Consider the following 26696-nt stretch of genomic DNA (forward strand, 5'->3'; position numbering starts at 1 on the left):
ATCTGTTGAATAATAGCTAGCTATATTTTGGATAATGCTTATGATAAATAGATTAAAGTTGTAATGCATATAAATATAACATTTGGTAATATAGTATTTATTTTAATCGTTGAAATAATAAAATATTACCATACTATAACCTGCATTTAGGTTATTTTTCAGATATAAACTTACAAATATTGATGTTTGTTCTTAAATATCTGAATCTAAAACAATATTAATATTTTTTAATGGTTAACTTTATATATTTTTTCTATAAAATATCCTTACAGGTACGTGTAGTTTTTTTTCTCTATTTGAAAATGCTTTCAAATTTAATTTTGTTTAGTCGCTAAGTGATTGTGATTATATTAGGGTTAAGATTATATTGTAATTAAAATATTAAACAATATGAATGGTAAGAAATAAAATAGCTTAAATTAATTTGCTGTCGGTGCTTCACTATCGCGAGCTACCAAAGCTAGCGAGTGTGCAAATACCGGACGCTTAAGTTTCAGCGTTTCAATGTTTATTTGGTTATATTTTTTCCATATATTTCAAGTATTAAATCGTTCATTTTAAAATTATTTAAGCTATAGTGTGGATTGTATGTGAGATTAAACGTAATATCTGAGCTGTATATGTATATTACTGTCTTAGGTCTATTTTTGTAACTAAAACAATATAATTTGCTGTTTTTTTATTTTCATTTTATATTTTTTTAATGTTACAAAAAAATATAGTCTAATTTTTTTTTATTAAATAAAATACTACAATATGAGCACCTTATTATTGAGAAACATATACATAAATGTGATTGGCTTTCCATTGGTTACTTATTAGAAAAGCTAGTAACTTAAAAGGCTTTCTCACGTAGGCGTTTAGTTGTTGTACGTTTTATCGTAAACAACTCTTACCAACCAGCAAGATAAACGAAATATTAAGGATCCGGGTTTGGATCTTATATTTCTATCGTGTCTGTAAGATCAGATTAAGTGATTATTAAACAGTTATAATTCCAATCGATCATCACAGATTAGATTTTATAAACTTTCATATGTGATATTATCTGCAATGTAAAACTTTGACATATTATGACACCACAAAACTTCTATGAATTTTTCGAGTAGCAAAAAATAAACATTTTTGTAATATTTACTTAATAAAGTAATATCGTGATTGGGTTATTTAATATTCCCTAACGATAAAATTTAGTGGCTGCTAAATCGGAAGTAAAGCCAAAAAAAAAACTGTCAACGCAGAATGACAGATGGGTTCTCGGAAACCATTTGCTTTTTAAACACATTCAAACCATCGTTACATTGGTAAACCATTTGTGATAAGTTAAATTAATACTTTATAGTCGTACATTATGATCTAAACCCTAATATACTCTCAAACACTAAACATAATCAGAATTGCATTTATTTTAAAAGAAAGAAATTAAACTATATGTATGATTACCTGTAAGAATACTACTTTAGTAATAGAACATTATTACTAAAACTATTTACGTTTTTTTTTCTTTCACCAGTATATAATTTATTTTATAAAGAATAACTTTAATTTGTGTGTTTTAGAAAAAATGGTAGCATTAAATTAAAATTAATAAAAGTTCTTAATGTAGTTGATGTATTTTGCCACTCTCTTTTTTTTGACGCATTGTTGAGTTTTATTACTTAAAAATAAATATAGATTTTTTTACTATTTTTAGATGACTTCTCTCCATTTGAATACTATTTTCTTATAAAGCTTTATTACCATAAATCAAATACCACGTTAGTACGAAAAAGTCAAATGCAAAATACAAACATAATGCTTTGTTATGGTATGAACTATTGTAACTTTAATTTTTTTTAATTCATTTTTAGAAGCAATGGTAATTTTTATGTATTTTAAATAAAAACAGTCGAAGTTTTCATTACGAAAATTATGTTTAAAAATTATTCATATGCTTCAATTAATTTATGCATTTAACCCTCACACACAAAGTATTTATTACATTTGCTACAATAGTTGAAACTAAATAATTTATTTGCAATCCAAATATTGATATTTTGTAACATTAAACAAACGCATATATTAACCTAATATTTTTTTAATAAGCACCTGTTATGTAAAACTTACAGCTTAAAGTTAAAACTTTTAATCTTAAACTTAAAGAAGTAATAAATTGGCCTAAGAAATCAATCAAGTAATCTCCTTTTTCATTTTTATAAATTAGAATTTAATATTTTTATTTAGCTCACGTATCTTATTTTAGACAACTAGTACTTCTTCTCGAGAATCTTTCGAAAAAAATGTCAAATAGAGAAATATAATAAAAAATCAGGATGCCTAAACACGGCAATACAATTTACATTTTTAATTTTAAAGCGAGTTTGTCCGACGGCGGATGATATGTATTTAAAGGGTGTTAAATAATGCGTTGATTTATAAATAAATTAAATTTGGTTCTAGTTGTTTTTTTATTAAAAATGATTTTATTAAATAATAAAATACCAGCAATATAACCAGTGAATAGTTTTGCATATTAATCCGGTTGTTTAATATTTTTGACAAATAAATTTATATCATGCTATAATACAATGCCTAGTATTTATAAAGTTGATTAAATATTAAGTTGGTTTAATTATTTGTCAGTAATAGTCAGTGAAAAATCTTTGTTGCTAGAGTTGTCCGTTAAAATTAAATAAAATAATATTATTCAATTCTCTACTAAAAAAAAATCAAATATTTGCTAAAAAATTCCTTCAATAAATCGAAAAATTATTGAATACAATTTAGAAACAGTGTTACTTAAACTAACTGTTATACAAAGCAGAATTGGTGTATTTTACATAAAATACATATAAAATATATCTAGCTTATTAAACAAAGGGCTTCGGGGTAGCAAATCGAAGTCGTTATTTAAATTATTTGCCGGTGCGTTAAGCAGCCGACTCACGGACAGGAAGCAGAGAAGAGGTTAAAAAATTTACGATTAGGCTCACTCAGAAACTCTTGATATTGAGCAGCTTCCGCGGAATTGGAAACGTATAGGCGAAATGTGAAAACGGTACGGGCGAGAAAATCGGAAATTGAAAATTGGCCTATCACACGGGGGCAGGCGGGCATCCCAAATCGACTTTACTTGGTCCAAAGATGACTTATAACCTTTTGCATCTGTGTATGCATGTGGATGAACGCGACCTTATAAATATGTAGGTGTGTGTATTTTTTCTCTGCTTCGGAAAGGGACGTCATATTAACGCCGACCCTAATATTATTTATAGGCGGATGTTCTATAAATATTTTATTTTGTATAAGCTTGGTGTAGATGTATTTTTAAATTATTTTATGCGCGATAGATATGCCGTAAAAATAGGCTTGAATAGGTTTATAGAAGTAAATAGATATTATTGGTCAATATGAATGGCATGTGAACGATTGAATAAAAAAATTACAGTTGTGCGAACCTTGCGGTGCAAATTAATTTATAGTTTGAATACGTGTTGTCCTCGTAGCTTTGATTTTTTTTTAATAATGTTTTTTAACTTCTCTAAATTAAAAAGAGCAGTAACGTAAAGTTAAATATAAAAATTAAATAACTGAGTTTCTACCTGGACTCTAAGCTTAATTTATTAAATATAATCTAGAACTGCACTCTAAAGAGCTTGCCACCATTGCGGCTTTTAGACCAATATTTAATAGAAAGAGCGCGCTAACTCTAAGAAATAAAATTTTAATCTATAAACAATTTTTTTTTTTCATTTCAACATATAGCTGCCTGGTCTTAAATGACATAATAGTTTTTTTTTCTAAATAAAAAAAGCAATAAAAGTAAAGCTTCATAAATATAATATTATATAATAAGATAGCTAGGTATAGAAAAACGGCCAGGGGAATTATGTACGGTAGTGTGATTTTTTATATTAATATTTCTATGACAATTATTGTCAATCGAGAGAATTGTAAAATATTTTTATCAGGAAAAGTTCATTTGTGACATGTGTATTTTTTACGGATGAGAATAAATGCAATGTTTTTTTTTTATTTACTGTAACCGTTAATTAAACTTTTTCTGAATAATGTCGGTTTTTTTTTAATATATTGCACAGTTCGGTTTTTGTAGAATCGATCGGAATTATATTTATATAATAATCAATGTTTTAGATTTCTAAGATGCGATGCATATTAAAACAATCACTAGGTTCCATATGGGATTTGAACTTGTGCTTTAAAGTATCAGTTACCAATTTACACCACTGGTTTATCGTTTAAATAATTTCAAAATGCTTTAATTAAGCAAATTTCATGCTGACTTTGATTAGGTGCTATATGCTTCTAGTTTTCTTTACCATTATTATATAATATAATATATACTATGTCAGAAGAATAGCCATTTCTAATAAGTACTCTTTCAGGCGAAAAATATCTTTAATATAAAATTAAAATTTTAATTTGAGTAACGCATATTTTTTTAAATAAAACGTATTTCCTTTAAATTATTTTGAGATTAAAATACTTTTGAATAGTACTGAAATCTCAGTGTAGCGAAACTTATGAGACCGAAAAAATTCGTTATACTGAAAATTCCTTATATTAAATGTAAGGAAGAAGATATATTTTTGTTTTATTTTTAATTTCTATATTTCTAGCATCATAATATTTTTTGTCTATTTTTAAGGATACTGTAATGCACACAATAAAAATTGTTAAAAAAATGTTTTATAAATAAAGTTTGAGGGTCTTTGAAACACCTTATATGTTGCTTGTGAACACATCCGGCACACGAAATGAATTTGGAGAAATATTGTGTCAAGTTGTGATGTCATTCTTAAATTCGGATCAAAATATTTTGTTGTACTGAGATCAGTCTTGTCGTCGTTATAATGCAAACATTTTGTTTCAAAGTTTTTCTGGGACAGATTGAGGATTCGTTTTACTGGAAATTTCATTATTACAAAGAGATACCACTGTATTCTTAATCATTTTTGTATCTGATTTTTGGCGAAGTTCTTTGTACGAGATCATCTTAATTCTTGTTGTTCTAATTTCAAAGTGAAATGGTAGTTATGTGTTTTGTTCTGACATTCAATTCAGCACGCTCGTGCCTTAAATACCAGATTTTGATTGTCTGACCAATGCGATGCTGCAAAATACTATATGTTGTTGTAAAATATTCAATAAAATTAATAATCTGAGGAATGATTGGTACTTGTTTGGAAAATATATGTGTTGTTGACAATGACCTTCATGGATTTAAGCACGATATTTTACAAATACTTTGCACTGCACCTAATAAGCAATCATTTGTACAACATCGACTAGAAACTTTCTTAGCCATTTCTATGCCTTGCACATCATATGATAGACAGCCGAGTCAAATCACCAGTGCGAATGTTACCATATATGCACTTGTGCAATGATAGTTTTTTATATTATTTCAAAAATACGGCTATAAAAACAAATAAAAAATCTAGATTATATTTATAAATATCGCAAATAAAAAAGTAGAAAAGTAAAAAATAGTATATAAAAGTTTTTTATTAAAAAAAAAATTAATTAAGAAAATGTTGTGTTTTTAAAAAAAAATATAATTTTATAATATATGGTAATTAATGGTTTTTGGTATATGGTAGATAATTGCCATAGCTTAAATTATATTTTTATCTTACATTTTTTTTAATAAAATATGAAAATATCAATTTTAAATTTGTTAACAAACCTAATTTGTTTCAAATGGCAGCTGGTCAAAATTTTGCGAAAAATTTTAACTTGTATATTATTTCTCATTGTAGTTATTTTTTTAAATAAAACTTGCGTTTAAGCTTAGCTAATAAACATTTTTGTTTAGAACTCAAAGACGATAAAATAGTAGCCGCGTTACAGGACCATAAGACGAAATTTAATATCGCGTGGAATGGGTTAATATGTCAGAGATAAACAAGTGAAATAATTATTTTCATAAGCTTTTAGCATATTTTTACTAATGGTTAAGGGTTCCTTAATTTGTTTGTGTTATTAGTTAATATTATTATCAGATTTTCTGGTCCATATTATTGATGCAATATCTTTTGAGATGTAAATTTTATTATTTTATTTTTATTAAAGAATATGATAAAAAAGATAAAATGCAAAAATATTTTCTTATCTTTACAAGTATAATTGTGGCCTGAAATTTTGCTTCTTTATATTGTGCAATGTTATACTTTTACCAAAGAAACTTATTTATTTATTTTACTAATTTATTTTTCAGATGTAGCTAATTATTTATACACGTTATGAATTTAATGAAAACATATATATAAAACATAAAAAAATATTATATTTAAATTAATTTATTTATGAACATATATGTTTCTTTATTACATTAAGGAAACCAGCTACATTTAAAATTTTTCAGATTGTCCTTAAAATAATATTATAAAAATTCACACATTATTTCCCTGGCCGTACTCATTTTCTTATGTCAAACAATTCTTAAATTGTCTTTATTTCTAGTAATACATCTATGTACATTTTTATTTCCTATTAATTTAATATTAAATACTCTAGTAACTTTCTCTCATTTTAATAAAAATCTATGTTACACGAAGAAATATATTCAAGAACCACAGAGTATTACTTATTTTTAGCGGGTCAATTAAACCTTTAAAATTATTTTTTTATTACTCCCAAAAAAATACATTTTCATTTTTTATACTTATCTATAAATCTACATACTACTAAAAACATCAAAATTATTACAATGGACTATATGTAACCTGCAAATAATAAAAAAAAACAGTTTTAAATATATAATTTAAGCAGATTAGATTTCTTATGCGTAAATTAAAATGAATCAAAGAAGTAATTTACTTTAATTTATTTACTTCACAGGCCGTCCAGAACCAACCGTTCGATGGTTGGTCAACGGAGTGTTAGTGGACGAAGAATACGAGCACAACACCGGAGACGTCATAGAAAATCGGCTGTCTTGGCCTGCCATCGGCAGACAAGACCTTGGCTCCATTTTCACCTGTCAGGCGGTGAACAGCATCCTAGTGGAGCCGAAGGAAACTTCGTTCGTTCTCAACATTAATTGTGAGTACAACTTTGAACATTTTCAAATTGAATAACTCCCGAGCCACGCGGACTTTGAACAAAGAGGAACCGCAAAACTTCTATAAAATACTGTTTAGATTATAATTTTATGTTTACTTATAAACTAAAACATCACCAACAATTAATTATCGATAAGCTGACAGATAAAAATATTTATATATATTTATTTTTTATACTAAAAATATCATTTAGCAGTCCCGGTATTATTGTTTAATAAAAGTTAGCCGCTTTGCAGGCTTTGCATCGTCCATGAAAGAACAATGTCTGGCCTATCTAAATCGAAAACTGTTTTACTTTAAAGCTAGATGATACTGAGAGTCATAGTTTTAAAACATATATAAATTATTAAATATTTATGCACAACTTAAATAACATTGTCTTATTAACCCATCGTCTTAGATGTGCGTTTTTATGATGTTTTTTACATTAATACTCGTCTTGGATAGAAACGATAGATGTAATCTCATACGTTTTTTCTTTTCCGTTTTTAGTGAGGCCATTAACTGTCGAGATATCGAAAATCAATACTACGTTGGTGGCTGATAGGAGATACACTATCACTTGTCGTTCGACAGGATCTCGTCCCAACGCCATCATCACTTGGTACAAGGGTAAAAGGCAGCTTAAAAGAACTAAGGTAAATATTTGTTCCAGATTATTTTAATGTATAATATAAGAATATCAGTGTGCTAAAGTATAATGGCAATTAATACATTTTTTATAAATATGTTTTATTTTTTTAAATATATTTTATATATAAAAATCTCGGTTCGAGGTTGGTGTATAAATATAACGTAATAAAAAAATATTGGTAAATAATAAAACAGCTCTAAAAACAGCGCTTTATTATCCAGCTGTTGATGTAAAAGTTTTTAACCGTGAAAAATGAACTTGAACTCTCAGTGGCTATAAAGCGGTTTGAGCGCTTAAAAAATACTTTATTATTTTTGTGTATTGAAAGTAAGCACTTTGAGAGTTTTATTGAATATATTTTTCAAGTATCGCAATTGAATTAATCTGAGCTTTACAAATATATATTTTTAATTAAAATTATATAAAAGGCTCGAGACAAACACTAGAACTTGCAAAGTAATGCTTTTTAAATAAGTGTTACTTAGATTTTTTTATAAATATATTTAAAAATAAATACTAGGCTCAAGTTGAATTTTTGGGATTTCAATATGACTGCTCAGTTAGCCCAGATTGTATTGTTGAAGTGAGAGTGACTTTTAAGGGTTGGCTCGGTCAATTCGGCGTAGCTTTATTTTGTGCTAGTTTGATAGAATTGTTTTTTAAAGTCAATTGTTTTTAAATTGCGCTTTATGATCATAAATATTATTCACCATGACACTTTTATGTGTTTAACATTACGCCATAGAGTATCTCTTGATGGTTATATTTTTTGTCCTCCCAGCGGATCGGTTTAAAAAAATGTTTTATGCGATCCCACTTTCTCGGCGTTTCTCATAACAATCACTACACGACATTGAATATTGCAATAAAGGCATAAAAAGTGGAAATTCAAACGGGCCCCCAGTTTATACGCTCGGTTATCCGCCGGCTATGGAATTTGACTGTTCGCCGTCAGAAGGTCCATAAATTTGGACGCGATCATAAAAGAGACCTTAGAGAGAATCGTGTCGTAGAACAGCGAGACTGTAAAAATAATACGAGAGCAAAAAAAGAGAGAGAAAAATTAGTTTCGAAATACAAAATCAACTGCTTGTGATCGGAGATGTAAAATCTTGCAAGTTTTAATTGGTTATTGAAAAACTATTGAAATACGCATTTGTATATCAGATCCTATAGACATTGTGCTTAGTAATTGCCTTATCACTTTTAAAAACATACTAAAGAAGTGTGTTTTTTGCATGAATGATGCAAATCAATTCGATCTGACATTTTAGTTTTAAACATCATTGTTAAAAAATTGCTGAGAAATTATTTTTAGAAGTCAGTAATAATCTAGAATTGCTCCAACACAACTCATGTATTTCTAATGAAAACATTAAAATAAATGTCTAATCGTTGCAATGAAAGCCCCCAAAATAAACAAGCATAAAAAACATATCAAGTTTAACTGAAGTTTTCCTTACTATTTTATTTATTAATATAACAGTATATTTCTATATAAAACGGGTCTTGAAAGTACACAAAAATCATCAATTTAACAAAATTAGATCTATACAATTTTTAAAAGACAAAACAGCGAGTGGAGTAAGGATGCTCCGCGAATAATACGACTGTATGATTCTCTAGTTCTAGCTACTGATTATTTATTATTTAATTATTCCATATTTACAGTTAAAACATTACTGTATTTGTGATGCGATAATTACATATAATTAGATTAGTGGATTACACGTGTATAGATGATAATTTGATTAATGTAACAATAAATCTATAATATTTTTTATGTCAACTGCATTTATACATTAAATTTAATTTAAAATCTCGGCCGTCTTAAACCAGACAGTATATTATCTTGCAGTTTTATGCCATTTCCGTCAAGTCGTGGATTTTGTACCACAAAAACAAGCCGGCTATAAAATGATATTATCTTGGGGTTTGAACTAAACACTCTCTAGCAAGATAACTTACTTGTGAGATTTTTGTTGTGAAATAACACCATCAAAGAATCATTGCTTCCTAACAAAGTTAAGTGTTTAAAAAATACTTATTTGTCTAGCCATCTTGAGATATTCTATATTGTTTTTATACAATGATTATAACATAAAATGTCATAAAATCGCCTAGCATAAAAACGGTGTATATGTCGTGACATTTAAACGCTCTCAACACATTATATAATATTTAATATCGGCGATAAAACACGTAGCGGACGCAATCGAGCTTGACAAAATTAATTTTTGTATGTGTGTGAGGGAGCGCCATGTCATGAAATAGTGGCCCATACAGTTAGCGGCAATCTCTGCGCCGAACGAATTCACATCGAGTTTATGGACTGGAAATACGCTTTGGCATGATATAATATTGATGAAAAAAGTAATGTCCAACTTTTATTGGAGATAACTTCAGCACAACATCTGTGCGCCGGCGGGGGGCGTCATAAAGTTATCGCCCCGCGGAACCGCGAATAACGACCGGAAATTTTCTCGGCAGGAAAATGTGTTATGATTAAGGAACGTCTTTCTTGACATTGCATCATTGATGAGTATCGCGACCTACAAGCATCAGATATATTTCTTCTCTTATTTTCTTGACTTCTTATTCAGTCCTCTAAGAGGCGTTGAGAATTTTAAAAACAGACTTGACTAGCGTTTCTTAACCAAGGGCCACAAAAAATAGACTTGAAAATGACCATCGCACTGTCATATTAAAATATGTTGCAAATAAAATAAAATCAAAAAAAGTAAATTAACAAAATATAAATTTAACAATTAGGTTATCAGTTAAACACCATTAATTTAACAAATGTACCACCCAATAGTGCGATTAATTTATATATTAATCAGAAAGCTTTCAGTTAAATTTACAGGCAAAATAATTTAAATATTATGCTATTGAATCGTAAACTCTACTTTATGATTTATTTTTTCTCTTTTCTTTATATTTTTTAATATAAAATATAAAAAAATCGAAATGTCATTTTTTTCAAAAGTAAAGACCCTACTATATTTTTCTTTATTAAAACTAGTTGCCAAAGCTCTAAAACAGCAGGTAATATACTTAAAAACATTTTCTTAAAAAATAATGTAAATGTTACTTTGCCTAATTGCATGCTTTTTTGGTCAATTTATTTTTATAAAATTTGTTTATTAAGAGGCTTATTTTTGCTAAGACAAATATGCAATGTTGTGCAGGCTTCAAAGTGGGTTGTACTAGTAGATGCGAAGAGAGAAGCAGTTTTTGCTGGGTTTAAGTTTAATTAAACTCCTCTCGGTTGAAGTCAAAGTTAGAGGGCTTTTACAGATCTGATGTCAAAGGAGGTCCTTAGACAAGCTATCTAAAGTTAAGTGATAAATAAAAGTTATTCCTGGTTGCCTGCGTTTTATCAATTGTCCCCTCTATGGTAGATTTATTTGTCTGCCCCTTTTCTAGTGGAACGATCAATTACAGAAGGGTAGCGAATTTTCTTAAAAAAGATTGTTGTTAACCTCTAAGGCAAGTCAAAAACAGTCCTTTTGAGGATAAACCCAAATGCACATGTTACCTCTTCTCAAGGAAACGGAAATATTAATGCCTCTTCGGCTGTCACTTGTCAATAACACCTGATGCTACTTCACAAAAACAATATAAAAAAAAAATCCGACTATCAAAAAAGAAAAATAGCTTAAAATCGTTGTGCATTCTGCCAATTCCTATGCGTATTTTTTTATTATCGGAACCTGTACTTGGATCACCAAGGCAAAGATAAAACCGCCGGCCGGTTAGGAAACATTTTTTTTACGTTTCTGGAATCATCGCAAAATTTTCTATCAGAGTCAGCTATTTACGTTAGAGAAAGTTTAGGGGGTGGTTGATCTCACGGCCAATGAGACTCTTTGTGGAATTTAATAAGACTTTTTATTGATATATTTACATGAGTGCGACGGACGATTATCGATGAAACGTTTCTTCCAAACGGCGGTTAAGCTGACGCAGCTGATGCCTGTGTATGACCCTCAGGGTACTTGTGGCTGCCTGCAACAAACGTCAGGAGGTAGTTTTTCTTGCGGCGAAGGCCGTTCAGACGTTCCAGGTCGTCTCTCTGCGATTGACAGCGAGCGTTTGCTGATCTCTTCGGGTGGCTTTGGTGACTCTCACTCTCCGACTGTCTTCCTCGCTGATCGTCTCTGACCGTCTGCCTTTCCTCATTGGAGCTCAGGATTATATATTTTAGGGGTGAAAAGCTTACTAGATAATCGTATATGTGCAGCGATCTTTCAGCCAATCGCTGCAGTCACTTGGTAAAACGAATAAATTCGTCTACGCCTTTAGAAAGCGACGTTTGCTCGTCCAGTGATGTGGTGATTTATGATATCCGTGACCTTTTCGCTTCAAATGGTTTCTCTTAACGACGGAGAATAGTGTGGTCTTAAAGGTTTACAAAAATTTGATTGAGTTCTCATTATGGATCAGTCAAATATCCATACTTTCCATTTTATGATCTGGTAACCAAATCAACAAACTGTATGTTGAATAGTTTACGTCAAAATTTATCTAGATTTAGTGTGCATACATATATTTTACCCTCTGAAACTGTAGATATTTCCAAGAATAAAATATTTTACTCTTATATTTCTGAAAAAATAAATAAAATTTAATCGACTTGCTCGACTTATACAGATGGGGGTTAAATGTTCTTGCATTATCGCTCCAAACCGTTCTATCCGAAGCACCATTATCCCAATATGATAATACAGGTCTTTCGCTTTGACTCTAAAGTCCACTTTAAATAAAGCAATAGAGAGTCAGGGAAGGATGTATGTATCTACGGTAGAACCGCGCATCATTGCGCAATCTTTTCCGCCCAGGGCGCTTTCGCAAATTGAATTGTAACGAACGTACATTGTAATTCCGTGTGTAGGTACCGTTGTTGCGGGTCAGCAAAACACGACCTCATCAGGGAGGTCCGTGTTGGGCAATGATGGCACAGCGAGGGTTGATAGGGACAAGGGGGGAGCCGGAGAGAGAAAGAGAGAGCAAGTCCGCCCAAAACATAAATCCAATCAGTTTGGAAATGGGCGTCGAGCCATTGATCGCGCACAACGCCAATGGCGCTATAAAACTGGCGGCGGCGGTGCAGGGCCGCATCCAGGGGGCGAATAAATCGCGAAAACACTCATCCGATTATTCGACCGTGACGGATGTGACGGGAAGGAGGCTCTGCTCCGGTTGAAGCGATTCGCGACGTGTATCGAATTATTCGTCGGATTCGGAGCGTCGATTGGCATGGTATGTGATGTGAGTGCAAAGGATTGTTCGGATGTGACATTTTTTTCAAATTGCACTTAATTTAGATTTATTTAAAATTCACTTTAAATTGAATGCAGCATAGTTATTTTAAAACTTATACTATGATGGGTTTTTAGTATATGTACATTTTCCTGATTTAATATTTAATTATTTGTAAATCATTTTTGTTGCTTGAGGGTTCCTGTATTTAAGAATTACTTTGACATGAAGCAGAAAAAAGTGCAACTATAATAATTTTAGCAATAGTTCAAATCTGATAAATTTACAACATTAAGATAGTTCTATAAAACTCTGAGCAAATAATAGTCTAGAAACAATTAGGTGAATTTTGTTAGTTGAAAGCTAACAATTTTTTTATTTGTTAATGAACTTTTATAAATTTTAGGTGTATTACTTTTTTTATAATATTAAGTACCTAACCTAAGTTATTACCTTAATCTACAAAATTTTTAGTTTCCTAAAACTATATCTTATTCTAGATTATTAGGCTAATTATTTATTGAGAAAATGTGGATAAAAACCTCTTTGCAGATTTGTTATTTTCAATTTAAAGATTTTTAAAAATAGTTAATGATTTTCACACCAATTTCAGCGAGTCATCAAAAAATATTTTAAATGCAATTTTAACTAATTAACAGTTTTACAATTATACTAATGGATGTACTCGCACGAAATGGTTTACATTGGCTCAATGCTGAGTGCCGGAGCGGATGACTTTTGTGTGGATATTAAGCCGAACATTTGGAACCCCCACTGTTTTCGGGGACTTGCAGGTGTCACAGCAGTAAGCACCTGAATGCAGATCAATAAACTTATCGGGTGGTTTGTTTATTAAAACATGTTTAAGCAGCTTATGCGTATACCTAACCGGTTAATTATTAAGGTTGTATTTTCATTTGATCAGTGAGATACGTGTTCTTTTTTTTCTGCTTTTTAAACTTTTGACGATGTTAAGTGTCTGTTTATGAAGAAGTCCTTTCTAATCTCAAATCTATTTGGAAATATAAGGCGATTCTTAAGCACTTGTTTTGCAAAATACCTATTTTGCGGAAGGAGCTCTGGGATATGGGATATACAGGAGCTATATTTGTACGAAGTGTGATCAAAAAGTACGGTGAATAATTTTATTGCGAACAAAGTAATATAAGTAATGACTAGTCCTTGGCTAGCAATGCACTTAACACATCGTTAATTCCATGACTAAAACCATTTTTGTTTTCAACATATAAAATATATGGACTTAAATAAAAATATATTATTTCTGTACTACCAATATTTTTTTTTGTAATACTGGTAATATCAAAGGACGATTTTTGCCGGTATCGATACTACCGGTATTGCAAACTTTATATCCACATATATGGTGATAGACTGGTTGATGTGAAAATGTTGAAATTAAAGTATTCTCTTAAACTTTTCTTAACTACTTATTACACATTTTTAGTGACAAATGTTTGGCCAATCTCACGTTTTAATAAATTTATTTTATTTTAAAAAATAATCCCAATTTTATTCTCCGTAAAAAACATATTATGACAAAAATATCTTTTATTTTCTGACATTTATGAAATTTCTTAGAATACGCAAAATATCAAAATAATATGAAAATGCCGGCTGAATACATAATGAAAAATAATATTTGTGTGTATGAATTTGGTAACGGTAAAAAAAAACAGATTATTTTTTATATTTTAAATTAACAATGGCCTGTGTTTTTTCGTTTATATTTATATCACTTAATTAACGTTGCATCTACATACTATTTTAAAATAACTGAAAAATAATTTAAAACCATAAAAATCACATGTTTTCTTAGTGGTAGTCACTTTCATCCTAGATCATGACCATGGCAGGAACATACCTGACGAAATGTCAATAGAAGATTACGAAAAAATATTTTTTTAGTGATCATTCTTTAGATGTATTCTTGGGTATATATTATCTGCTGGTATTTTTCGTGTATAATTTACTGTGCTCTTATTTTTTACAAGTAAGTCATAATATTAGATCAAATCGATTTTTTGTAAAACTTTTAATTTTTTTGCGCTGTTCGCCATTGTGTTTACAATGTATACTTCATCACAGTCGGCTCTAACTATTAAGTATATATTTTGGATCTCAGTTTTTAGATGATTTTTATTTTATAAAAAAGCATTGGTTTTTAGTTTATTTTTTATTTAAAAAAAAATTGTATCTCTTGCTTAGACAATACTGCAAATGTTCTGAATAATGTATTTTTTACTTTTATTTAACCTTCTTAACTCAAAACAATATTTTAAATCTATCGATGCTTTAAATTTTTGAACAAAAATTTTTTAAGGCTTAAGGTTTTTTTCTTTTATAAAAAATAGTTATTTAATATAAATATTTAGCACTCAGTATGTGTTCCAGCAATTTTTTTAAATTATTCATGCTGTTTCTATTATGAGCTTACTGCTAAATTAAGAGTGTGAAAGCTAAGTGGTAAAACTTATTTTGCTAACTAATCGTTACAAGATCTGTTTACAAATTCTTATTTAAACAAATGCTATTCAGGTGTCAGTATCTGAGGGCGAAGTTAAATGCGAAACAGCTGAGTTTGAATAAAAAATCTTGTAGTATGTAATCGAGTTCGATTAGAGTAAAATAAAACAAATCTTATTCCAATTCTCATCAGAGTATACGTTAAACAATTAGTAAAAAAAAAGCAGTATGCAGTGGTGATGTTATAATGGTAGCAATCCTTAAAAAAATGCCTTATTAGTGCTTTCAAAATGCGTATCTCAAAGTCAGCCTCTCTTTTTATGTATCTTTTCCTGTGGCGATCTCTCTTGTATAATGAGTATTTCCAAGTTGCCTTTAATAAACTAAACCATTAAGGTGGCTTTCTGATGACTAATAATAAAAAAAAAATATTGCAAAATAATGCATATCATTATCATTAGTACTTAGTGGTAACAGACAATGATATTTTTTATGATTTTCTAAAGTATGCCGTGGTCATTGCTTATGTCTGATTTTCAGTCACCTTTTCTGGAAATTATTTTTTTTAGTAATTGTGCGGGATCCTTTATAAAAATATGAAAATAGCTCAGACTTTTCTAGGAAACCCGATCCTTTTTTGTTTAGTGAATCTTAGCCATTGCTTAAATATTACAATTTTTTTTTGTCGAGGATATTTGTAAATCACATTTGTTTAACTTGACACTTTATTGGGAAATTTTATAATACAAAATCCTTGATAAAAATATTAAAATCTTGCTATAAAATCAATATATCTCTAGGAAAACCATTTTTACATCAGTGGTTTTTAGGCAACTTTTGTATCGGCCAATGCACTAACTTTGAATTTAGGTAGAAGTTTTATCTCTGTGTTTTGGGTTTCGAAAAAATTGATTCTATCTGATATATTTTTTTATGAACATATGGTTAGTTTTTTGGTATTTTTTAGGCTGTTTATTATAGATTAGTAATTAGCTATCTTTAAAATTATTTTTTGCTGAAAAAAAATTACTTATTCATTATTGCTTTTTAGTATCCTAAATATTGAGTTATATAGATCTTATTGTAAGAGTCAATGTGTCTATGTCAAATTATATGACTTGTAAATGTACATATATAGATAAATAATTTGAGCTATAATTACATTCCTAAGATTTTCTTATCGTAAAATTCAGGTATAATTTTTTTGCATTTAATATTTAATCTAGTGAAATTCTTATAATTTTTTTACATTCTTATACTTCAAAGTACTATGTTTTTTTCACAAAATCAAAAGCAAAAAATCAAACAAAACCTCTTGTGTTTATATAATGAAAAGCATTCCAGTTGAACGATATAAATACCTGTTTTTTCTCCATAGTTTAAACGTAAACCTCAACTAGCTTTATTATTAATATTATAAATTATATTTAAATTAATAAAGTGTTTACTTTTAAATACAATTTTAATAAAATTATTTTCTTGTACACAAATAATACAATGTTAATGTAACAAACTTTTCAACTGCGAACATTAGTTAATTGTTTAATTTAATTTATTACTGCTTTAAACACAACAAAGCCACTGTTGTACAAATATTGCAAGACAAGTTCTACGCTAGGTTTTAAGATGAATTAAAAAAATATGTTTAAATTAGATTATGTATTTGGATATTTTATAAAGAGCAAATCTCAATAGGTTTAAAATGTAAATTTTAATTATTTGGAAAAAAATATTATAAAATACAAATTAAGTATAGAAATTTTTACTTTTTATTTTAAAACTTTTTAACAACAATATTACTTTTAATCTGTTATTTGCAATTATGTATATGAGTATAAGGAGAGGTGTCTTTATAAAATTAACTAAAGCTTTATTTTATTATCAATTAATACACCATCAAACTCATGTGCATAAGAAAATTTAAAACTTGAATATTGAATTAAAATACAAAAAATTGTAAAAATAAAGTAGCAAAACGAAAAAGTTTAAATAGTTTAAATTAAGAAAATCTCATACAAATCTTTTTTCCAATTAAAATAAATTACCATCCACAGTTAGCTGTATATTCATTTTTCATTAATACAATTTATTACCCTTGTTAACCATTTGACTTTGTTACAGTCACTTTTTACAATTCATACAATCCAAAGTGCGTAAATATTAAATACAACGCAATAGTAACCGTTTGTTCATCGCGCAATCGTTCCGACCCGTTGAACCGTAGATTTAACCGTTTTCGCGATTAACCGAACACGCAAGTTTATTATATACAGATTCTGTGTTTTTTAACCTAAATTTGGCATCGATTTAAAATATCAATAATTTTTTACTGTTAGTGAAAAAACAGCTACAAAATTACGGCTATAATTATATTAAAAAAATTGTAACTCATTTTTAAATTTATGATTCTGGTGTCCTTGTGTTTTTAAAAACATAAAATTTTTTGTATTATCATATTTTCTAAGTAAAAAATATTATTAAAATACTACAGGAATATTAAGCCTCTATACACAGTTTCATTTGCACTAAGTAGAAAATGTTTCAAGCCGAGACCTTTGGGAACTAACGAAATGGCCTCGTCGTACGATACAATAATCTTTTCACTGAATTGAAATTTAATTCCCTATGGTTGTTTTTTCTATTATATGATACATAAAGAGTCGATGTTGTTAGATAATTAGAAGGCTAAGATAATGCTAGATTCATTTCATATGCTGTGGTGTGAGACGATGCATAATCGTGGTGAAGCTGCATATGTTTTATTTTGTCTATTAAATGTGGTTTTGGGTCTGTTTGCCGTAAAATATTTATAAATCAAAATTTAGGTGTTAAAATAGTAAATAAATATCATATAATGCTTAAACGAATATGTATATATAAATACTTTTTTTTTAAACAAATATTAATGACTACTGATACTAGTATGGAATGTTAATTTATAAAGGGTTTTTAAGACTTTCATACGTTTTTGAATCATGTTTATGATCTATCTACTAGCAATAAATAAAATATGATAATATCTTACCTTAAAGCGGATTTGATAAAAAAACTAATACAGCTTAAAGATTGATACTTTTATGACACAAATTATAAACATCGTTTTTACCAAACAAGGGTTTTTCTAGTGTCATAATCTGCCTCTGGTGATTAAATTAGTATGAGAATATTTTCTCTAATGCGCGTTGTGATGATAATATGTATTTTTAAAAACACATACATATATGTATGTATATCCAGAATAAATTAATATTTTTATATCGACTCTATGATAACTAGATGTCGTGTTAGCCGGACATCTATCCCACATAGACGCCTGCAAAGCGGCTAACCTTATGAGTTATTGAGCAAACGTTATACTGCAACTGAATTTGCTTAGAAATAAATTAATATAATAAATTATATTATTAATGCTCAGAAATTTACAGTGTCAAGAATCAGAATATCTAGTTTGTAAGCATGTATGTAAAAATACGTCATTCCATTCCCTTTATGCCCCTTGCCATTATTTGCGCTGTGGCGGTGTCTCATTTCACCAATGTGAAATATGAAGTTGTCGTTCGAAATCCCACTGTTTACAGATTCCCAACGGGAGCGTTTTCAATACGGGAATGTTCCCGCGGAAAAATATTCTGACGCTCCTACGACTTTATTGCCGAGGCCGCTCGATAAATAAGCAAGGTGAGGCCGGTGTGCTGCTGTTTTCCCAGCCGCTGCCGCTTTTTATTAATCAATATGAAATTTTAATGTATGCAGCAAGAGAAAATATGGTATATGCGTACTTTTATAAGAGGAAAGGGAAGAAGGAGTGCCCACTTGGATGTGAGTTATGTATGGATGTTTTAAAAAATATATTCTAATGCGGTTAAGTAAATGATGGATTTAAAAACCTAACTGTGCTAATTAAATTAAGAAAATCACATGATCTTTTAAATACAAATGATATATGATGAAATTAAAAAATAGTACTTGAAACGGAACAAAGCTTAGAATAGGCGAGATTAACATTTTAACAATGCTAACAACAACCATCACCACTGTAAGAGTTTTCCCAGTTAATATTGCTTATTTAGAAAGACACAAAAATATATTAAACATTGCTTTAAATATTTATTTTTTATTGGGGTATAGTCTGAAAGAGTTTATAGGATCAGGGATAAAAGTATTTTTATTAATTGCTTTTATGCAACAGTTTAAATTATATTTATATGCATTTATAGTTTATATATTTTAGTTAATTTGTACATAAAGTCCTGTTTCCGTGTCTAAGTCTGAATAATACAGTTGTCTGTTAAGCAGAGGAAACTTCTGTGCCAGGGTTTGACGTGAATAGAAAAGCCGAGATGGTCTAAAGTTAATCTATGTCTTCTTGGCCTTGAGCTTGTCAAACTTTAAAAGCGTTTTTTTTTGTGAGACGACCTGCGTTTGACAAAAAATATGATAAAAGGAACAAGATTTCGAATTTTTCGTTGCGTTTTTAAATCACAATCTTTGTTCGTTTGCCCGGTTTTTAAACAACTGTTGAGAATAAAACATTGCAATGCAAATTTATGACCGAGTCGTGCTCATACGGCATGACAAAAATCCTGTAAGCGCGATGTTTTTTAAACAGATTTTATTCATATATTGTAATGAACATACAATTTTTGTTTTATGGCATGTTCTATATTAAATATTGCTTAATATTGCAAAAGGTGCAACTTACCTGCCAATGTTTGTGACTTAATAGCGTAATATTTAGATTATTACATTTTGTTTTTATATCACTATTTGATTTTAAAAGGCAAATTTATTAAAGACTGTTGCGAATAAATAATTGCAATGCAAAACTTTTAGCGATTTATGACTGAATCATGCTTGTGCGGCGTGATTAACATTCAGACCTGTGGCGTCTTACCTTAATTTTTAATTACGAGTTTGACATTTAGATATGAATAAAGTTTAGTTTAAGTACTTTTAATTTGATTTATATTCATTTATGTATATTTTTGTTTATAGGAAGACATCAAAGAGAACGTGACAATAAGTGAACTGAGCTTCGTGCCTACCACTGAAGATGACGGAAGACCTTTAACGTGTAGAGCAGAAAACCCCAACGTCACAGGTCTGCATCTAGAGACATCCTGGACTATAAGCGTAGTCTGTGAGTTACTTCAATATTATATATAAATATTACATATTTGTATGCATGTATGCTTTCTTGAGCCCCTAACTCCTTAACTCCAAATCACGCGAAAGCTGAACTCTGCGCTGCACGCTTCATTTGCGCCAAAGCACTACAACGTAAATGTTTGCAGTGTGCACATATCACCGAATGTAATTTGTGCTTCGTTCCACTAAAATGCAAAGTGCAACGGTGTAGCTTCGAAGCTTTTGGCATGCGAAACGTTGAGGCGTGTTGCTCTGTGGCGAATCTGCGAGCCGAGAACATAGACGCAAGAGCATGACTAATTGGATAGATTATTGCGTATAAATCAAACTTCTGCTTTACCTGATTAAGGCAGTAGTATCTATATTAACAATGCTTCTTGATATTGACCATTATTTATTAAAAAAAAATATTTATAAATATAAAAATATTGATATCGCAGACTATAAAACTTTAACGATTGTCTTTACAATGTTACATTAAAATGTTTAACAATTCAATTACAATGCAGTTGTTAAATTTTATATTTAAGATTAAGTTGAAATTAATAAATATGAGTTATTTTTTAAATATATATAATATAAGGATCACAGGAGTAAAGTAACCTAATTAAATCTCGAGCTCATCGACATATAACTAGCTATACTAAAATGATAATCTGTAATGTTTATTTAGAGAATAATTCTTCATATATAATCGTATAATATCATTGCTTAAGTGACATTAATGTGATAATTGTATACATGTATTTCCATTAAGCCCATAATTGATTATTTACCATCAATACAAGTGATACATTCGATCGCCTATCTAACTTACGCAGTAAAGGTGCGTTCCAAAAATGCAATTACGAAAGGTTTTCGTTAAATTGGATGAAATTTAACCGAAATTCGATTTCGTTAACTCGCTCGGAGTTTTAGCCCGGCTAGTGCGAACGAATAGCGTAACTATTTATTGTGGGAAGCAAAGGGGAAATTTCATTTCCTTAGTTAAAAGACAACAAGCCCCTGCGGGAACAAATCGCGATAATGTAAATTAATGAAAACTCTTCGGCGCCGTCTTCGCCTAAGATAACATTAGCGTAGAGATTGTGTTAAAAAGTAATTAAAATAGTAATTAGAACATTGCTGAGACGCCGTGCGTTGCTAGGTGTTGTGACGTCATTTTAATAAGATGTATTTTTCTATCACACCTTTCAATGAAAAAAATGTGTTATAATTAGATTTGATTAATAATCACTTTTTGGTCTTGATTTGCTCTATATGTGGTTCGTCGCAAGATGTGCAATTTATATTATACATATAATATATTAAAAAGATCTGGGGCACAGACTCTCTGGTGACGCAGCATCAGCGGAACGCTCTTTGGCGTCATCGATCCTCCGGATTACTTAGAAGCGCTTACTCTTATTGGAGGCTGGCCTTCTATTTTTCATGGATACAGCTATATTGAAGCGTTGATCGTATTGCTCTCTGTGCGGTGTCAACCTGCTAAGGGCGAAGCCCTGATGATTACAATTGTAATTTTTCAAACATAGCTCAAATCTGTTATCCATAGAAGAGCAAGTGGTTTCTTAGAGCGCATCTCATTGAATTCCCATTGACGAGGCATTTTTTTTATTTTTCTTAAAATATGTTTTTATCTCGTTTGGAATTTTATATATTAGTCACAATTTTTGTATGGTGTTTATTAGTTTTATGATGGATTTGTTACAAATAGCTATTATTTGAATTACTGTGGCGAGAGCACACATAACTTAGCGCCTTTTTCAATAATATCTTGGCTTACACAAATACAACTATGTATGACTATCTGCTTTATTACAAAGGGCCTAAGTTTTACAATCGATTGACCTCAGACTCAAACACATCTGCATATCAATACGCTCGGGTTGCATTATTATTATATGGATATTTGCTTGTGTTGCACATAACAATATCACATATACCGCCCTCACTACCGATATTAATTTGTCGGTATTATTCTGATCCAACTGTGTGTATCTAGCTATGTGTGTATGTATTATATTATGCCATGGTATATCCTTATGCACGTGTGTGGTGGCTGCGAAGCCTCTAGTTGATAACTTTGGCAATTAGTGCCAGGATAGATAGGTTGATAGGTTGATAAAGCAACCCCCCGGGAGCATGGCAAGATTGTTGGTCTACCACGCGTGTGTAGTTTGATATTGATCAATATTTTCCTTCTTTGCTATTGGGGAACTTTGCTTGTTTAAAAATTGTTCCAAACTTTCCCAAACTAGTTAATTGAGCGATAATAAAATGCGGCTAAATATAATAATCCAAGGCTCTTATAAAAAAATGTGTTTTTATTATTAATATATTTTTTTTATATGTATGTATATACTTAGGGATAAATACAGGGAACATACAAGGACATCAATAACAAGTCAATTGGCAGGCGTTGTCCAAATCTGTGTGTCATTAATGTGAAAATTGTGTCGTCATTGGAATGCCTTTTGTATACGAGATGATTATCATCTGTCTTTTGTTAGCTTTCGAATAGAGCTTTTTGGGGAAGATTGATGAGATCGACAACCTCGCTTTTTCGTGTGTGTGTGTGTGATAGGCATCTCTACAAATACATGATATATATATATATATATATATATAGATCTAATCTACCTCTCTATGTCCTCGTCATCCTTACGTAGTATTTTTTATCGATTTTTCATATAAGTACCACTATAGTATATATTCGTGTCTCTACATATGTATATATTTGCCTTTGTCTTTCCAGACCCTCCTCAAGTGAGTCTCCGACTTGGCAGCTCACTAACAGCCGAAGACATCAAGGACGGCGACGACGTGTACTTCGAATGTCACGTTCATGCAAATCCGCCAGTCAGGAAATTGTCCTGGATGCACGACGTAAGTACTAAGCTCAAATTTATAGCATACATATGTATGTACTCGTGTTTAATATTTGTTTTAAAAATACCAATGCGATGGGTTTATTCCTGAGATCTTTATAAAAACACATTCATGAGAAACGCTAACAGCATTCTAGCGCTGAATTATTAATACAATGGAACAAATCAATATTATCCGTATTTTTTTACGAAAAATTCTTGAAACAATGCGCAAGAATTGCTAATTAAGCAGCTCTTAAAATCAAATTATATAAAAATATAAATAAAACTTTATTAGGTTTTATCTGTAATTAAATAAGTAGTATATTTGCAGCGCTTTATTGTACATCTATTGTATATTACATATTCATTTCAGTAATATTTATTTTTAAAACAACTCTTCATACATTGTATTAAATGCATATCTTTGTCATTGAACCTCAAAAAGTTTGGTGCAGCTTATTCCATACAAAAAATATTTTGAAAATACTTAATCATAATTTTTTTAATAATTGAGATCGTCGCTTACAGTTTGTCTTTGTTAGTTATACGCGAAGTTTATGCGTTTCTAAAGCGGGTTTAATTTTGGATTTCTGATGTTGAGCTGGATCAGGTGATGCAAAGAGAGAAGCGGCGGTTTCTGCGACCTTCAATGGTCAAAAGTTGGGTCAGCCTATTCTTGGTCGGATTTCATACGAACTTTGCCAGTATAAGTTGCAGTATAATGTCTTCAACTCCAAAGTGAGTGTTTAAGTGTGAATGTCAGTATAAATCCCTGAGGAAGTGATTGTTGGTTACTCGCGTTTCATTTTTGTTTCGCTCTTTTTTGTGAATAAAATTTCGAAATAGATTAGGCTGGCCGCTAGAGCAGATTACAACTGGCTGTTTGGATGTGTTATTCTTTGTCAATGTATATACGATGGATATTTTTAATTTAATTTAAATTTATGGTGCGTACTTTGACTTAATCTACAAAAAGATTTTCTCACGGTGGTGTTCCATTTTAACAAATGATATTATTTTAGTCTTAAATGTTTAAACAGTCTTTGTATTATATATCATATGCAAAACTGGGTTTATGATTTAATATAATAACATTCGGGTACTCGTGCTTGTAAATTTTGTTAAAATCTTATATGAACCGTTTTTTTAGACCTGTCGATTACATCTCTGAATGAGGGGGTACAATTAATAAATAAAAGGGTAGTGGTAATGATAGACCCGAAAAATTAATTGCAGTCAAAACTGCAATTAATTAATTTTTATTTAAAATTTATCTGGTACTCAACAATAAGTTTGACTTTATATTATTACTATTGTTATATATGTGCTGTGCGTTATTTTAAAAATTATTGATATATTTACAAATAGTGGGGTGTCAAAGTTTTTATCGAAACCTGTAATTCATATTGAAATACTAGACTATAATTCAGCAATATTGAAGTCATAAGTAAATTTGCTTTTAAGATATAAGTTCACAAAGGGAACGCGCAAAGAGATCGTTGCGGTGTTTTTGACAGATCTGTCAAAGATACCGCAAAACGTGTTTTGCCCCGTTAGGTGTAATGTATAAATGTTTAATGATGCACTAGCATAGTTTAAGTTAATTATTTTCAGATTAGCTATACACTTGAGTTTAAGAAATTGGTTTAAAAATAAATTGTATAAGTTAATAAACGATATGCATTTTAGCCCTCGGTGTCAATGGCTTTTTTGTTATACATATTTCTTTAGATTTAAAAATAAGGGTAAAAATTATGATTTTAATATTTAAACTAAAGCTGACGAATATACTCTAAAAAACATTGATATTCAGGATGTATGTTATTCCAGATTAATTGTACGTAAATCCGTACTAAGTTTAATTTTCAATACCAGTGTCATGAAATTTTGGCTATTTTTTAATATTGAAACTGTAAAAAATATTACATTGTTTTATTTTGGCTTTTATATATTATATAAATAGCGTATTTATTAATGTATTTTCTGAATGCTGAGTAGTGTTTTTTGAAACACTAAACATACAAAAAGTATATCATTTTGCGAAACCTTATTAGGCTTAGGATTTGACTTCTTTTTTTGTTGGCAATGAGTTGTACGTTTATTTTAGCTAATATAAGGTTCAACTCAAAGGCATTAGTTAATTTGCAAATAACCATTTTAAAAGTATGAAAATATCTTTGCTTATTAGGCTAATTATTTAATACAAAGTACGAAAATATTATATATATAATAAGATTTTTTTTAATAGTATATTTTCTAATCATTAAATAGTGTTTACTGAAACACTATTTAATGATATGCATTGTAATCAATGTGTTGTTTTCTGGTAATATAAAGTGAAAGATAATTGTAGTGATTTGTTTCTCAAAATATTGTATTTTATAAAATATAAAATAATATACTTTTAAGAAAATTGTTGTACATTAGAGCTCTGCCCACCTTCACTTTTAATATAATTATTGCTAAAAAATAAGTTAATATTATGCTGAAGAAAAAAATAAAGAACCCTTAAGTAATATTTTAATTTGTTTAAGATCATATTTTATATTAAATAAACATGATACCTTTAACTTTGATCAAATTTTAGTGTATATTGTATAATTTTCTGTGAGGATAATATTTTTTATGTCTCTATTGAGATATAAAAAATATTATCATACACTAAAATTCGATTAAAGTTAAAGGTATCATGTTTATATAAAAACTTCAACTTTTAATAATATAAAGTTTATTTTTATATATGCTTTGCTATTAAAAGCATTATTGTATATATGTACATGTACATTAAGGTGTACTTATTTAAAAAAAAGTTTCTTATCCTTTTTGAAAGATAATACAATCAAAAATATTAGCGAATTTTAACTGATAGTTTTTTTTAAACCGCTTAAACTTATTTATTTTAGAATTTTTTAAATATTTATTTTACTCTATATCAGAGGTAGCCAACATGCTTTATTTTTGGGATCGACTTCGAAAATAAAATAAATATTCACGAGCTCCTTATTAAATTTATAAAATGAGCCCTGGGGGGAATGGCGTAAATAATTCGTAGTAAAATCAAAAACACCTTTATTGTGAAAATCACTATAAACTGTTAAGCGAAACTTGTTTTTACTAATTGTGATCTATTCATCTTGCCAAATCCAATAAATAGTTTTATAATGCTAACCTTCGAAGGAAGGAATCTTTGGTGTGATTATCAAACTCATCTAATTTTTATTTATA

The 26696-nt window shown here is 29.5% G+C and overlaps 1 protein-coding gene across 1 annotated transcript in view; it reads left to right on the forward strand.

The window, feature by feature from the left end:
* LOC148225955 (kin of IRRE-like protein 1) overlaps window positions 1–26696 on the forward strand; it is a 231105-nt gene that overhangs the window by 111036 nt on the left and 93373 nt on the right. Inside the window, exons 6-9 of the mRNA XM_088203998.1 lie at window positions 6844–7047; window positions 7560–7705; window positions 20446–20590; window positions 23357–23487. Coding sequence (XP_088060124.1) covers window positions 6844–7047; window positions 7560–7705; window positions 20446–20590; window positions 23357–23487 — 626 coding nt within the window. The remainder of the gene's footprint in view (window positions 1–6843; window positions 7048–7559; window positions 7706–20445; window positions 20591–23356; window positions 23488–26696) is intronic.

The sequence above is a fragment of the Plectrocnemia conspersa genome, unplaced genomic scaffold (assembly GCF_051122295.1).
Source record: "Plectrocnemia conspersa isolate PC_06_02 unplaced genomic scaffold, ASM5112229v1 ptg000014l, whole genome shotgun sequence".
Lineage (NCBI taxonomy): Eukaryota > Metazoa > Arthropoda > Insecta > Trichoptera > Polycentropodidae > Plectrocnemia > Plectrocnemia conspersa.